Here is a 17,397-nt window from a genome sequence, read left to right as displayed (position 1 = left end):
TAAGTGAGACATTTGATGAGTTTTGTCCCATTTTACAAACTTTCTTGCCACAGTTCTTAAGTGAATCACTGCAGTTGTTAAGTTAGTAGCATGGCTATTAAGTGGCTCCCCCACTGACTTTGTCAGAAGATTGCAAAAGGGGTTCACATGAACTCCCCCCCCAGGGCGCTGCAGCCATCATAAATATGAACCACTTGACAAGTATTTGAATTTTGTTCACGTGACCACAGGGGATGCTGCAATGGTTGCAAGTCTGAAAAAAGATTGTAAGTCACTTTTTCGTTGCCACTGTAACTTTGAATGGTCACTAAAAGAACTACAGGTGAAACTCGAAAAATTAGAATATCGTGCACAAGTTCATTTATTTCAGTAATGCAGCTTAAAAGGGGAAACTAATATATGAGATAGACTCATTACATGCAAAGCAAGATAGTTCAAGCCGTGATTTGTCATAATTGTGATGATTATGGCGTACAGCTTATGAAAACCCCAAATCCACAATCTCAGAAAATTAGAATATTGTGAAAAGGTGCAATATTCTAGGCACAAAGTGTCCCACTCTAATCAGCTAATTAAGCCATAACACCTGCAAAGGGTTCCTGATCCTTTAAATTATCTCTGTCTGGTTCAGTAGGAATCACAATCATGGGGAAGACTGCTGACCTGACAGTTGTGCAGAAAACCATCATTGACACCCTCCGTAAGGAGGGAAAGCCTCAAAAGGTAATTGCAAAAGAAGTTGGATGTTCCCAAAGTGCTGTATCAAAGCACATTAATAGAAAGTTATGTGGAAGGGAAAAGTGTGGAAGAAAAAGGTGCACAAGCAGCAGGGATGACCGCAGCCTGGAGAGGATTGTCAGGAAAAGGCCATTCAAGTGTTGGAGACTTTCACAAGGAGTGGACTGAGGCTGGAGTCAGTGCATCAAGAGCCACCACACACAGACATGGGCTTCAAATGTCGTATTCCTCTTGTCAAGCCGCTCCTGAACAACAAACAACGTCAGAAGCGTCTTACCTGGGCTAAAGAAAAACAGACCTGGTCTGTTGCTCAGTGGTCCAAAGTCCTCTTTTCTGATGAGAGCAACTTTTGCATCTCATTTGGAAACCAAGGACCCAGAGTCTGGAGGAAGAATGGAGAGGCACACACTACAAGATGCTTGAAGTCCAGTGTGAAGTTTCCAGTCTGTGTTGATTTGGGGAGCCATGTCATCTGCTGGTGTTGGTCCACTGACCTTCATTAAGTCCAGGTTCAACGCAGCCGTCTACCAGGAGATTTTGGAGCACTTCATGCTTCCTTCCCCAGACGAGCTTTATGGGGATGCTGACTTCATTTTCCAGCAGGACTTGGCACCTGCCCACACTGCCAAAAGCACCAAAACCTGGTTCAATGACCGTGGGATTACTGTGCTTGATTGGCCAGCAAACTCACCTGACCTGAACTCCATAGAGAATCTATGGGGCATTGCCAAGAGAAAGATGAGACACATGAGACCGAACAATGCAGAAGAGCTGAAGGCCACTATTGAAGCATCCTGGTCTTCCATAACACCTCAGCAGTGCCACAGGCTGGTAGCTTCCATGCCACGCCGTATTGAGGCAGTAATTGCTGCAAAAGAGGCCCAAACCAAGTACTGAGTACATGCTTATACTTTTCAGAGGTCCGATATTGTTCTATGTACACTCCTTGTTTTATTGATTGCATGTAATATTCTAATATTCTGAGATTGTGGATTTGGGGTTTTCATGAGCTGTACGCCATAATCATCACAATTATGACAAATCACGGCTTGAACTATCTTGCTTTGCATGTAATGAGTCTATCTCATATATTAGTTTCCTTTTTTAAGTTGCATTACTGAAATAAATGAACTTTTGCACGATATTCTAATTTTTTGAGTTTCACCTGTAAGTCAAGGACTACCTGTACATAACAGTTGATGGTTGGAATCTTCAGAACCTTAAGATTCTACTAATTTGGCCCTTGAGAATTTAAACTTGTTCACCCCTACCAGGTTTCTATTAATCTCAAACTGCAGTTCTGCTCCTCCATTCTGTTCATCTAGGTTTACTGGTGGAACAAATGATTTATTTTTACTGAAAATCAGTATCTCTAGGAAAAAGTCAGTTCCAATAACTGCAGTTTTGCCACCAAGTTGTCTCCCTTATTTTTCATTTCTAGCCATCTCTGTGTCATTTTATTTTAAATTTCAGAATTAATGGCTTGAAATGGAAAATTAACATGTACTCTTATAACATTTTGGAATAGCCTAATAATGTGAATTCCCTTCCACACTGCATTGACAAGTTTCATGTGGCTTGTAACTTTCAACTTCTCACTTCTTGCCACCTGCTTCTAGAATGGCCTTTTTTCATAATTAAATCTGTAATGGCCTCAAACTTGACATATCAGGTTTGGACATTAAAAAGATAATGCCAAAATTAAATTAGTGTGAATTTAATATATTTAAATACTTTTCTGTTGTTATAAATATTTACCATTAATGTAAAAACACTCCCTTAAATTAAACTCTCAGTTATCTGATATTCTAAAGTGCTCTACCTCAAATTATCTCTCAAATTGTTTTTCTTTCATCTTCTTTGCAGTTTCTCTTCTTCATATAATCAGCTACTTGGTTTTCTTTGGAGGAGTGGAAAGTTGTTTCTTTAAAGGATAAGCATCCTGATGCCCATTGTATGTTTGGAAACTGAGTTGCCATAACAGCTGACCAATGGCTGGAATTTATTTGATTTATATGCCAAATCTTTATAAAGTTTTATTTTTGTTTCTCCTATATAGCAGGTCATATTATATATCAGTTCAAAGTGCTACTTCAGCTATTTATTTTCAAGTAGTTATATGCCTTTTCCATAAAAGTGAATCTAAGTGGCAACACACCAAAGATAACCAAATATATATATAAATACCTGCGATTAAAAATAATAAGGATCACCACCATACAATCATCACTGATGCCAAGTGACACCCATCCCAAATATATTATGAGGTTTGCAAACCAATTAAAATTGGTATTATTCTTTTTCTCTATAAAAATCTTTATGGGGTCTGGTAACATCTTTATAAACTCCAGTACTGGAAATCTGATATCACAAAGATTTGGATTTGTTTTCCAGCTATAAAATAATCATTAACAACAAAAACACAAAGTACCAGAGCTACTTACACATACCATCTAATAACTGCTTTAATACTTTAGCAAAATAAGAGAACTTTTAAAAAAGCACATCAAAGAGTACAGAATTCCCATATTTTTTAAAAACTCAAACTGAGCAAATAAAGCAGTTTCCTCAGTTTATAAAAACAACAAAAGATACAAATAGGTTATTTTTCTTTTCCATCTAAACCACAGTGCCAATCTTTACAAAATTTAAAAACAATCTGGAGAAAGCATAGTAACTGAAAGCTGTTATTCACTAAGACAACATATAGCAAAACAGAAATATTCCTATAATTAGTGGCATTTAGAGTGCGCATGAAATATAGCAGGTTGAATCTAGATCACATTATCTGGAGAACTTAGTCATGACCCAAGTCTTATTGATTTAAGTGGGAATTCATTGCACCTTTGACTGGATACTTCCCAAAATAAATCTGATACTTGGGTACCAAATGGGGAAGCACGGAAAGCACTCTAAAACAGACATGTCAAAGTTGCAACATCATGTGACGTCGCACAAAGTCTCAGGACGGTTTTGCCATTGCTGGCAATGGGGTGGGCACAGCTTCCGGATGACGCCTCCAGCCCACGGGCCGGCAGTTTGACACCCTGCTCTAAAAAGTCAGTTGTTTTATTTTAATGCTTGTGTTGAATTTATGTGAAAAGGATAAAGAGCTGTAATTTATACTCCTTGCAAAGCCTAAAGTGGGATATTGTGTACCTTACAGACAGCAAGGCTAGTTTCCATCAGTCATGGAAAGTCGCAGGAAATGAAAAAATGCAACTGTTCATTCCAGTTTACTTCCTTTGGGAACTGCATGCAGCTGCAATCACAGTAACATTATGGGGTCAGAATCAGAAGGAGCCATTGAGTCCAAATGCCTGCTTAGTGCAGAAACGCAAATTACAGCCTAACAAATGTGCATCCAAAAATTTCCTAATGGCAATCAATCAACGGAATGGCTTCCCTCCAGAAGTTGTGGGTGCTCCATCTTTGGTGCTCCATCTAGACCATTCTAGACAAGGGGCAGCCCCTTGTCTAGAATGGTACTATAGGGTCTCCTGCTTGAGCAGGGGGGCTGGACTAGAAGACCTCCAAGGTCCCTTTCAATTCTGTTATTCTATGTTCTATCCAGGAAAGAGCAGCACCACACCTTCCTAAACCTCTTTCTCAATCTGCTCTTATAACAGGACGTTTTTCTTACCCTCAACTAAAAACTTCCTTCTGGTAATTTAAATCTAATACAGTATATCTTGTCCCAAATTACAGAGAATAGGTCTTTGCTTTCTTTGTGTGACAACCCTTAAAATATTTGAAGAGGGTGATTATGATTGCATTAGGATTTTTTATCACAAAACTAAATATATCCAATTTCCACAAGCTCTTCTTGTACAGTGAGGGGAAAAAATATTTGATCCCCTGCTGATTTTGTACGTTTGCCCAGTGACAAAGAAGTGATCAGTCGATAATTTTAATGGTAGGTTTAACAGTGAGAGACAGAATAACAAATAAAAATCCAGAAAAATGCATTTCAAAAAAGTTATAAATTTGCATTTTAATGAGTGAAATAAGTATTTGACCCCTTTGCAAAACATGGCTTAGTACTTGGGGGCAAAACCCTTGTTGCCAATCAGAGGTCAGACGTTTCTTAGAGTTGGCCACCAGGTTTGCACAGGTCTCAGGAGGGATTTTGTCCCACTCCTCTTTGCAGATCCTCTCCAAGTCATTAAGGTTTCAAGGCTGACGTTTGGCAGCTCGAACCTTCAGCTCCCTCCACAGATTTTCTATGGGATTAAGGTCTGGAGACTGGCTAGGCCACTCCAGGACCTTAATGTGCTTCTTCTTCAGCCTCTCCTTTTTTGCCTTGGCTGTGTGTTTTGGGTCATTGCCATGCTGGAATACCCATCCATGACCCATTTTCAATGCCCTGACTGAGGGAAGGAGGTTCTCACCCAAGATTTGATGGTACATGGCCCCATCGATTGTCCCTTTGATGCGGTGAAGTTGTCCTGTCCCCTTAGCAGAAAAACACCCCCCAAAGCACAATGTTTCAACATCCATGTTTGACGGTGGGGATGGTGGTGTTGGGGTCATAGACAGCATTCCTCCTCTTCCTCCATTTGAGTTGATGCCAAAGAGCTCAATTTTGGTCTCAGCTGACCGCAACACTTTCACCCAGTTCTCTGAATCATTCAAATGTTCACTGGCAAACTTCAGACGGGACTGTACATGTGCTTTCTTTTTTTTTTTTAATTTAAAAAGTTTTACAATACATTTTGACTTTAATCCCCCCCTCCCCCACCCCTATCCCTCTCCCCCACTCCCTCCTCCCCCCCCCCCCCCCCCGACTTCCCAGAGCTAAATACAGGGCATAAAATCAAAAAACAAACATAAACACCCCTATATTATCAACAATAAACTATAAATTCTATCTCTCTCTAGCTCATATAAAATGAATACAAACAATATTAATATTACAAATAAAGTAGAGAAGAAAAAGAGGAAAACAAAAAAAGATCTTTACTCAAAATAAATTTTCTTAATCCCAGTCCTTATTCATATTAATTTCAAAAAAAAGGGAAAAGAAAAAAAAACTTTCACCTGCTATTTGCTTTCTCCCACCTTTCTCTAATTTCCAAACAAATTCTCAGTTACGCACCAAAAGCGCTTATCTCTGTTAATCTTAATAATCTCCAACCAAACTAAACTATAATCTAAAATAGTTCTTGCGTGTATCACGCCAAATGTCTCACAGTTCCAAATCATCCTTAAGTTCAAATAAAAGTTCAAATAAAAAGAGTATATATAAAAAAAAAAAATTTTAAGCAATCTCTAAAACAACTTGTTATTAATTAGGTGCTTACATACCCACTCTTAGTTCAACACATACTTTAAGTCCGTAACCCTAATATACTTTTCTAGCAAGCAAATAACATCAATCTTAAATTGTATAAAATATTTTAAAAAAAAGAAAAAAAAACTTTCTTTCTCCTCTATAATAATTTTACTCCATTGACATTCTAATCTAAAAATTTAATCAACAATCTTAACGCCCCAAAACTTTTGGAGCACCTCTGTCATGACCCCCAAAACTTCTTTAGACCGCTCTCCTCCTACATCTTCATTGTAAGCACACTTTGAAGATTCCATAACTTTCCGCTGGTCTTGCTCTTGCTCTCGTCTCGCTCTTCTTAGGGCGGCACGTGTCATCTTCTGGCCTCCTGCAGCAACCGATGAGACTGTAGCTTGATCCCCTCCACCACCATTGTCCTCTGTCTGTCTGTCTACAACATCTTGAAACTTTCCCACACCGTGTCCTTTTGCAACTTCCAAAAATGATAGGGGGGTTGCTTTTAACACATTACTATAAAAATCACGTGCCTGAGCCACAGTAACCAAACGATGTCTTTTACCTTCGTACGTTGTCACCAACCCAACTGGAATCTCCCATCTGAACTTAATATCACGTTTCTTAAGTTCCTGTACTAGAAATGCAAAATCTTTCCTTCTCCTTAGGATCTTCGGAGGAATCTCTTTTAAAACCAAAACTTCTTGCTCAGCCACTACCAAATTAGTATCATAAGCAGCTTGAATGACTTCATCTCTAATTACTCTCTTTGTAAAATAGACCACCACATCTCTGGGTAACTTCCTCTGTCTTGCAATCCATGAATTTACACGAAAAACTTTGTCCATATTTCCCTCAATTTCAGATGCTGACTGGCCCAGTACCCCTTCCAGAGCCTCAGAAATCAGCTGCTTTAAATCTTCTTTACCATTCTCCTTTAAACCCCTAATTCTAATAGCATTCTGCATCTGATTATACTGAACAAGGCTCAATTCTTCATCCATTTTATCCCTTATATTTTCATTTTCTAATACCTTTGCTTCTAATATAGAGTTCTTTTGACTGAGATCCTCCACTTTTATATCCAGCTGTAGCACACATTCAGCTACGGATACAACCTTAGACAAGATGTCCACCCTCATTGCTCTCAGCTTCTCTTCCATCTTCTTCTCCAATTTCTCCATTTTCTCCTCCATTTTCTCCTCCAATTTCTCCTCCAGCTTTTTCAACTTTTCATCCATCATATCAGACATCAGTTGTGCGTGCTTTCCAAGAGCGTCTTGTAAATCCTTAAGCGTCAATACCGGAGGAGATGCAGGAGGAAGCAAAGCTTGCAGTGAGGTCTCTTGCACCAGGGAAGACCCCGCATTCCGAAGAGCTTTAGAAGTTTTAGCCGCCATTTTCCCCCACTTTCACTTATTACGCACTTTCACTTTAAAGCTATAAAATCCATTGAGCTAGAGAGTAAAGATAAAGAGTCCACTTCACCTTGACCTCCTGTACCGCTCTGCCTGCATCTTGATAATCAAAAGTATTTCCTTTTGGCAGGGGTGCTTGCTAACGCCTGGCTCTGCTCCAAGAATCCCAGAGCAGAGGCGCTGCGCAGCTCGGAGCAACCCAGGCTTCGGGGGGGGCTCATCTTTCAGCCGCCCTAGCTCTCAGCTCAGGCGGCCCCAGAGAGCTCAACCCCTACCTGGGGCCTCACCCCCTCCTCTTCTCCCGAGGAGGTGGCTTCAAATCCATCTAAACAGCTGATAGACGCTGTTTACGATGGAAAAACACAGCTGCGGAGCAGGCAGCCCGAAAACGGCTGTCTTTCGACGTCGCGTCGCCACCGGAAGTCCCTACATGTGCTTTCTTGAGCAGGGGGACCTTGCGGGCACTGCAGGATTTCAGTCCTTCACGGCGTAGTGTGTTAACAATTGTTTTCTTGGTGACTATGGTCCCAGCTGCCTTGAGATCATTGACAAGATCCTCCCTTGTAGTTCTGGGTTGATTCCTCGCCGTTCCTATGATCACTGAAACTCCACAAGGTGAGATCTTGCATGGAGCCCCAGACCCAAGGAGATCAACAGTTATTTTGTGTTTCTTCCATTTGTGAATAATCCCACCGTTGTCACCTTACCAAGCTGCTTGGGGATAGTCTTGTAGCACATTCCAATCTTGTGTAGGTCTACAATCCTGTCCCTGACGTCCTTGGACAGCTCTTTGGTCTTCGCCATGCTGATGAGTTTGGGATCTGATTGCTTCTGCGGACAGGTGTCCTTTATACAGGTAACAAGCTGAGATTAGGAGCATTCCCTTTAAGAGGGTGCTCCTAATCTCAGCTCATTACCTGTATAAAAGAGGGAGCCAGAAATATTGCTGATTGATAGGGGATCAAATACTTATTTCACTCATTAAAATGCAAATCAATTTATAACTTTTTTGAAATGCATTTTTCTGGATTTTTTTGTTATTTTCTTTCTCACTGTTAAAATAAACCTACCATTAAAATTATAGACTGCTCATTTCTTTGTCGGTGGGCAAATGCACAAAATCAGCAGGGGATCAAATATTTTTTCCCTCACTGTAAGAATCCAATTCTCTGAGCATCCACACTTACAGCATACACTGTACATTACTTGAGATAGCATTTGTCCAGTGCAGACTAGAACAGAATGCAGCTATTGTTTTATATGGAAACTATACTAATATTTGATGCAATCTAGATTTGATTTTGCCCATTGGTACATGCAACTATTTGCAGGCCTTGCCATTCCTTAAGACAATGTTTACCCTTTACCCTTTCAAAAAGGATTTCTCAGACCCTATCTGTAATTTTAGCATTTAAGAAGTGCTATCTCTGAACTGTAATATTAATTCAAACTGTACACAATATGCAAGGATGTATAGGAAGTTTTTAAAAACTTTTAACCATGCAACAGATATTTTCCCTGCCAATTGGAAACATGCTTGATTGTCCATTTAAAAACAATCCCAAATATAAACAAAGGTAGCTCATCTTGAATTTAAATTACCTTTTCAAATTAAAAAAGGGGAAGGGAATTTTTTTCCATTTGTTCATCCTGTTAAGCCTGATCAGTTTTATCCCTCCAGCAGAAAGTTAAAACTGAAAACAGTGTGCAATTTCACAGGAATGCCTACAGTACAATAATGGCTACCAACTTGTTCTTTGATGCTCCAGTAACAAGCCTTGGAAGAGTTTCCTTTAAAACTCTTACTTATTTACTTAGAAAACTCTTATTTACTTAGAAAACTTGGATCTAGAATATCTGAATAACCTTCCCATACAAGATTATTATTATTAGATTTTTATCCTACCTTTTTAAAATATGTTTTGGTCAATTCAAGGCAGTGACATACCTAATATCCCTGCCTATTTTCCCCACAACAATCTAGTGAGGGTGGTTGGGTTGAGAAAGTATGACAGGCCCAAAGTTGCACAGTTTTCATGCCTAAAGAAGGCCTAAATCTCCCGTCTTCTGGTTTCTAGACCAGTATTTTGAATATTACACCAAAGTGGTTCTCAATTGTAAAAAAAATATGTTATATTCTTTATTGTTTGTATAAATGTAAATCTAACATAAGCATAAACATGTGCATATAAAAGATTTGTAATAAAATATTTTATGATCTTTGTAAGACAACTAGCTTCTTTTCCTACCCCAAAGAAAGTCAAGTCTGATAGGAACAGAGGATTAGGCTCTGGAACTTTTTACCCACAGAAGGTCACCATCAGACTAGACTTTTTCCTTTGTTTACATCACCCACAGATCTTCCAAATCTATTTAGAAAGTGAAAGGAAATTCCAAATTTACTTTTACATCACTCACCATTTTCACAATATTGGATACAATTGCTTTATTTGGAGACAGCAAAATGGAGGGAAGTATAGACAGTACTCAATTTACAACCATTTGTTTACTGACCGAAGTTACAACGGCACTGAAAAAAGTTACTTTTTCATGCTTACAACTGTTCCAACATCCTCATGGTCATGTGATCAAAGTTCAGCCGCTTGGCGCTGGCATTATGACACTATGCATGAAGGCATGTATTACAACCCACAGAATCACCAAGATTTGAATGGATAACACCACCACCACCACGACAGTTGCAGTGTCCCGGGGTCATGTGATCATCTTTTGCAACCTCCTGACAAGTCAACGGGGAAGCCAAATTCACTTAACAACCATGTTACTAACTTAATAACTGCAGTAATTTACTTAATAATTATAGCAAGAAAGGTTGAAAAATGAGGCAAAATTCATCTTTTTCGCAATGGAAATTTTGGGCTCAATTGTTTCTGTAAGTCAAGGACTCCCTGTAGTTGCTTAGTTCCACTCAAACAGTAAAAATATGTCTTCTGTTCTACATTTGCTAGATATTTTTTTATTTGTATCCCTCCTTTATTATTTTTACAAATAATTCAAGACAATGAACATATTCCCCACACACACACACAGGCGGCTTTATTTTCCTTACAACATCTCTATGAGGTGGGTCAGATTCTAAATCTTTTCAATTGTTTTTGTTTACTTGTATTCTTCAGTTTTAAATGTATACAATATTTTAATATTTAATATTCTTTAAACTGCCTTGAGAGTTTGCATTACATTTAAAAAAACAATCTCATAAATTTATTAAAATTTATGTTAATACTAAAGAAAGCAATAAAAATCAACATCAGAGACAGATGCTAGAGAGAGAACAGAATATCTAAAGTTGGCAAATGAGCCAGGGAAAAGAAAGATACAGGGGCAGCAGGGAAAATTTCATGTCTTAAAAAGTGTTTTTATGTTATTATTTTGAGTAATTTCCTCATGCTTACAGAAGGAAAAAAATGTACATCCCTCACATATAAACGTGCTTTCTCCACAGGGCCTTGGAGAGAGAAAAGGAGGAATGTTTTGCCATCTAAAACAGTCAGGTTTTAAAACTACTCCCCAGTAAGCCCATCATCTCACCCAATCAGAGCCATTTACCAACACTTTCCTGTATCTGCTGCACCAAAATTAACGAAGCAGCTCAAAGCGTGAATGAAAACAGATAAATGTTTTTATGCTTTACAACTGCCTGCAACAACACTTGCAGGTTTCTTTAAAATCTTATTTCCAGACCAGCAAAATTCCACTCCTCTCTTCAAGCACAAAAGGAATGGGGAGGTGATGAAAAGGATCAATTCAAAGAGAACATCCATCACTTTCTATCTATACAAACTCCTTAAGGATCAAAGCACAGTTGAAGAGTCCAAATGAAAAAAGACCTAGATACCTACAGGCTCTCTGGCCGTTACATCAAAAAAAATCTCAAAAAGTCTCAACAAGCACAATAGGTTTTTAACACATTATGCCGATGTACAAATTTGACTTCTCTTGTGGTTTGTAAACACTGAAACTCTGTACAAGAAAAGCCTTTCATCTGCACTAAAGACTTTTTAAATTAAGCATTTACCCTGCACTTCAGGCATTTGCTATATTTCATGGAAACTCGCCTTGAAATAAATGAAAGTATTAGGCACCTTTATCATACCAAACATACAATTAAGGAAATTAATATTACAACAAATTCCTTCAAAGCAATCCGGAAAGGAAATTGAAACGCTAAGAATCTTATGCTACATCAAAACAATCTTTTGACAAAAGGGATATTACTGTTTTTTAAAAAAAACTTTTTGGGATGCTGCTAAGCGCTCAGAGATATTTCTCTCCCGAGTTCCCCCTCCCTCCTCCAGCTGTGCATCCCTTGGGCCCTGAAGCAGCAGCAGCAGCAGCAAAGAGCCAAGGGGACTCGCCACTTGGAGGAGGAGGAGGAGGAGGAAGCCGAGTTTCCTTCCAGGGAGCTCAGAGAGCTCGCACGTTCGGGGCGGGGAAGCGCGTCAGCTCTGCAAACGAGCGGAGAGGCGCGCGAGTTGGGAGGGGGAGAAGCCGAGGAAGCCCCGCAGTCTCCGCGCTTACTTTCTGCAACTCCGAGCCGCGGCCCCGGCCCCAACTCCCGCGCACGGCCTGCCCTTCCGCTTTGCGACCGATGGCGCCCCTTCACACGACCCTGGCTGGGCTCTCGCGCACACGCATCTTCCGAGGGAGAAGGAATAGAAAACCTTTCCCCCCCGGCCGTCTCACCAAAGGAACGGAAAGCCGCCTGACAGAAGGCGCGACTAAGGCGGGGGGGCTCTGCCCCTCCGCTCCTTCCGCCAAGCCGTCCCGGGCCCGAGAGAGCCGGAGAGACTTTCCCTGCAGGGGCCGCTTTCCCGGGCCGAGCGGCTGGGGCGCCTTCGTCGGGGGGGGGGGGCGGGAGACCCCCGCACCTGCGGCAGAAGCTGGGCCCGCCAAGCGGGGCTCCGGGGCCCCAAGAGCAGGGGGAGCCCGGGTGGGAGAGAGGTCCCGGGCTCGCTGCGCTCTCCGCGGGGCGACGGTCCCGTCCTGCCCGGAGGAGACCAGCCCGGCCCTCCGCGGGGAAGGAAAGGGGAGCCCCGCCGCGGGACGAAGGCGACCGGGGGAGGCACGGCGATGGCAGCCGCGGGGAGGGCGCCCTCCTCAGTCCTTCCTCCGCGCTAGGGCCGACCCCGCCGCCCCGCCGCCGCGGGCCCCGCTGCTCCCCGAAACGGCCCGGGGCGGGGGCGGAGAGCGGCCGCGGAGGGAGGCGGGGGGCTCCCAACTGCGCCTTTACCTTTAGTTCCGCACTGTCCGCCATCTTGAATCGCGGGGCGCAAGCGCAGTGAACCCCGCCGGGAGATCGCCCTCCCCGCCCCGCGCCCGGCGTTTGAATCCGCGGCGCGCGCGCGGCAGCCATTTTGTCCGTCCCTTCAGGGCGGGACGCCGCTGGCGGGCGGGGAGCTTCCTCCTCGGGGGCGCGGCGGGAGGCGCGGCTGCTGGGGGGGGGTCCACAGCCTGGCGGGGCGAGGCTCACCTGCCTTTTTCGGGGACGATGGTCTTTCGCGGCGCGGTGCTTCCCGCGGGGCCGTTCTCTTGAGAGGATGGCAGGTTGTATCGCGTTCCGTGACGTCACGGCAGCTCAGCCAATGGCCGCAGAGGGATGCCGCGAGCAGTCTGGAGAACCTGGGCAGCCTCGCTTGGGTCCAGGGCATCGTCTGAATACCTGCAGGGGTACCCGGAGGACCGTCCCACCCACCCCCGCCCGAGAGTGGCAAGCGCCAGGCCTCCCCTCCTACGGGAGAAAGAGTCGGCAGGAGCAAGAAAAAGGTCGGGCTGGGCTGGGAAAACCTCTCCCCGACGGCCCTGTTGCCAAGAGGTAAAGGAGCAGAGGATTTTCCTTCGGCATCCCTCAGGTAGTTATTTTAGTCCAAAGCTGTGCCAAATTTGAATTCAGTCTTATCGTTTAGTGTTGTCATTTCTCCACACAAATAGGATTTCTGTGTAATTGCAGCTGTGAGTCTTAATTAACTTCTTGTGACCCGAAATCTGAAATGGATGTGGAGACCCTCTCCTTGTTCACCAACCGAACTGCTACCGGCTGCCAAGAACATTGCAAATCGTGCTTCTTATTCCTTGACTTTTTTAAAAAAATAAAGTTTGATTTTTAAAAAAATCTCTTGCTAAAGTGATCTTTCTCCAACTGTGGGGAAAGGGGATGAAACTTCTGATCACGCCCTTATACACTGCGGGACCAAGAAATCACATTTAAACAAATAATTTTTACCCTTTTAAGAAGCATAAGGAGGCCCTACTTTTGTCATAAATCAGGAGGAAGGCCACTTCCTGGAAGATAACCTCTTGAAGCCCTAAGTATTAAACAGCTAGATGACATCAGGAAAGTGGAACTAGGGTGCTTTTGAGAGAGGGGGTTTGAGACAGCCTCAAGATTCCCTAGGGATCTTTCACAATTCTACCTAATCTCTGACCCTCAAACAGGGTTGGCCAAGAGCTACTACGTGTTTCCCCAAAAAGAAGACCCAGTCTTATTTTTTATTTTTTTTGCCTCCAAAAGAGACAGCAGGATGCCATGTGGCGCATTGTGCCGTTGCCGCTGCTCACAGCAGGAGGCCATATGGCTCTGGGCCGTGTCCGCTGCTCGCAGCAGGAGCAGCAAAAACGGCCCAAAGTACTGCACGAGCAGCAGAAGCGGCCTGAAGCACTGTGCGGCCTCTTACCGCTAGCAGCAGAAGCTAGCAGCACCATGTGGTGTCCTGCCACGAGCAGCAGCAATGTCACAATGCGCCACATGACGTCCGGCCGCAAGTGGCTGCAGAAGTCAAGCAGCAGCACGACGGGTGTCGGGGTGTGGGAGGCCTGGTTGTGGTGGTCCTACCAGTAAGGTAAGTGGGCGCGGGGCACGTGGGGCAGCTTCACCTGATAATTTCAGGCTGTTTCATTACTTGGCTGGGAATGAGATGACAGGAACATCAGGGTGCCAAAAAGGGAATGATATTGTTAGAGCCCAATTGCACTGTGGTAAAATATAAATGAGGACCACAGCAAGAAAAGGATTTGTAATCTGCAAGAAAAACTAGTCTGCCAGAAAATAAATTTGAATAATTTGAATATACATTGCAACCAGATGATGTATTGAAACAGGTGTTGATGGATAGGAGCAAAAATGTCAAGGCAGCTGTGCCCAGATAACCAAAGTCCCACCTCTTTTTTACAAGCATGATTTGCCAGGCTGCCATCTTAACTTTATTTTGCCCCTGTGGGTTTTTTTATCCTCAACTAGAAAAGATTATTGTCCTTTGCATATTGAACAAATTGATAGAAAATAACAACAGGTAAGGTGGATGGTGGGATCAAAGGGATTATTAGAATGTTCCTACAAAATTTACATGTTATTACTAAATTCATGTCCGGTTTTGAACATTTGTCATCGAGTCAGACCCAATTTGATGGTATCTCATTTATTCACTCTCCAACTGAATACCAGCTGGCAGTGTGACACCCTGGCTTCATGCTTTTCAATGACCTAAAAGTCATGTAACAGCTACTTTTACATGATTAGATGGCCAAATTAACACATTGCTCAAAATCATAATATGGCTTGGTTTTGGCCTAGCACACTGTATGAAGCCAAGTGAGCTTTTTTAACATATTTTAACAGCAAAATATGATTTGTAATGTGATCCCAGCCACGATAGACCAGGAGCTGTATAATATTGTCCTGTAACATTCATGTTATATAACTACCTAAGAATTTTTAGTTTAGTTTTAGTTTCATTAATTTCAAATCAAGTTGGGTTCTAATGAGAGTTGCTGATTTTTAGTTGCAATTCAACAGACAGAATTATTTAAATCAACACAAAAGATAAGGCAAGAAGAATGCCGAGAGTAGATGATTCTAATGTCTGCTGTGGGCAGAGGTCATTTGGGTTATCAATTTTCTACAGTTTTTGTGTAAAATACATAATTGTTTGGGGAATACTGCTCCAAGCATTGATAGATTATACAAAAAATAATTTATAAATCTATCAAAAAGAATTGCATAAATTCAGTTACAATATATTTTTGTTGTTAAACTATGATTGACAATGTTACTGTCCTATAGTTTCAGGAAATTTAATTTGCTGGATATATCTAGAAAACCTCTATGAGTTATCGTCGACTTAACAACCATTTGTTTAGTGACCAAATTTACAATGGCACTGAAAAAAGTGACTTGATGGCTGTTTTTCACACTTATGACCATTGTAGCATTCCTATAATCATGTGATCAAAATTCAGAGCTTAGCAACTAGCATGATGAGTGTAGTGTCCCAGGATCATGTGGTCATCTTTTGAGACCTGACAAGCAAGGTCAACTTAACTGTGAGACATTTGACAACTGTGGCAAAAAAGGTCATAAAGTGGGGCAAAACGCACTTAACAGTTGTCTTACTTAATAATGGAAATGTTGTCGGCAGCGAGACTTTTAGTAGCGCAATATTGGAAGAAGGAGGAACTGCCGACTATAGAAGAGTGGACTTTAAAAGTTTCTAACTTGGCAGAAATTGCGAAGATCTCAGCGTATTTGAAAGAACAATCGCAACAGAGATATATTGTGGAATGGAGGAGATGGATTGATTATATCCAGAATAAATATGGGACTAAAAAGTTTCATTTAGCATTTGAATAAGTAGTGGAGCTATATGATGTATAACTAGTTAGTAGTTATTTTATTATTATTCTGACGGAGAGTTAAAGTGCGATAGACTTTAATGTTTTATTGTTGTTAGCATATTTTAGATTATGTTTGTTTGTATTCTTATACCCTGTATTCAGCTCTGGGAAGTCGAGGAGGGGGAGGGGAGGGGAGGGTGGGGTTGGGGAGAGGGGGGGAGGAGGGTTTTTTTTCTTTTTTGTATTCAAAAATGCATTTTTAAAACTTTTCAATAAAAAAAATAATAATGGAAATTTTGTGATAAGTCAAGAACTGACCATACTCAGCATGTGGTCCTCAATGGAACTGCATCTACATAGAGGGAAGTGTAGTGGGGTGCCCCGGGGCTCTGTTCTGGGCCCAGTGCTCTTCAGCATCTTCATCAACGATTTGGATGAGGGGATAGATGGGGGGATAGATGGTGGTTGGGCTTGGACAGGGGCCTCGAGTTAAGACGCGCTAAGAGGCCCCTGATAAGATTCTTAGCCGGTTATTTTAAGAGGTTAGGGAGGGGGAGGGTGGGGAAGGAATCTATAACCGGCACTCAGTCTGGACCTGTTAGAGGTCCCGACGGGACGGGGTCGGGGGAGGTGGCTGCTGGCGCTGGGAATGTGGGGGTGGGGCATCGAATCCCCACGGCGATAGGGTATGGCAGCAGGTGTTTGCGCGGAGGGCCATATCAACATCTGGGATCGCGCCCCCGCTATCTCCGAGCGGTGGCGCGCTCCGACCCTCCGGTTAGCACCCTCCTACCCGGGGATGAGGGTGATCAGGCCCCTGAGCTCAGGTTGGTCTATTTTAACGCTAGATCCGTAGTTAACAAAGCTCCCCTCATCCGTGACCTGATCGAGGAGGAATGTGCGGATCTAGCGTGCATCACGGAAACTTGGTTGGGTTCGGAGGGAGGGGTGCCTCTCACCGAGTTATGCCCGCCAGGTTTCCGGGTGCTGCACCAGCCACGGGCTCAGGGCAGGGGTGGTGGGGTGGCAGTGGTTATTCGGGAGACTTTGTGTCCTCGGGAGGCCACCATTGTCCAGATGGCCGGGAGTGAATCCCTCCTCTTGAGATGTGGTCCTCGGGTTCAGCTGGGCTTGTTGCTCACATACCTGGCGCCCAGCTGTGTGGCAACAGCCCTGCCTGAGCTGCTCGACACCCTCTCAGGGTTGGCGGTGGAGTTCCCCAGGCTTATAGTCCTGGGTGACTTCAACCTGCCATCACTGGGGGGGTCGTCGGAGTTAGCTCGGGAGTTCATGGCTTCCATGACAGCCATGGGCCTGACCCAG

At 42.9% G+C, this 17,397-nt stretch overlaps 1 protein-coding gene across 4 annotated transcripts in view; it reads right to left on the bottom strand.

Annotated features, from left to right (window-relative positions):
* Positions 1–12,820, bottom strand: part of PIAS1 (protein inhibitor of activated STAT 1) — a gene marked incomplete at its 5' end in the record, with an annotated part of 88,469 nt that extends 75,649 nt beyond the window's left edge. For 2 of the 4 annotated variants that reach the window (XM_083371529.1, XM_083371532.1), the window contains one exon: positions 3,898–4,002. In XM_083371529.1, coding sequence (XP_083227655.1) covers positions 3,898–3,924 — 27 coding nt within the window. Of the gene's footprint in view, positions 1–3,897; positions 4,003–12,697 lie in introns of those variants that run through there. The other 2 variants (XM_083371528.1, XM_083371530.1) reach the window with 2 other exon arrangements.
* Positions 12,821–17,397: the final 4,577 nt, after the last annotated feature.

This window comes from Vipera ursinii (assembly GCF_947247035.1).
Source record: "Vipera ursinii genome assembly, chromosome: 11".
Lineage (NCBI taxonomy): Eukaryota > Metazoa > Chordata > Lepidosauria > Squamata > Viperidae > Vipera > Vipera ursinii.
The sequence above is the reverse complement of the archived record's forward strand: the minus strand, read 5'-3'. Positions and strand labels throughout refer to the sequence as shown.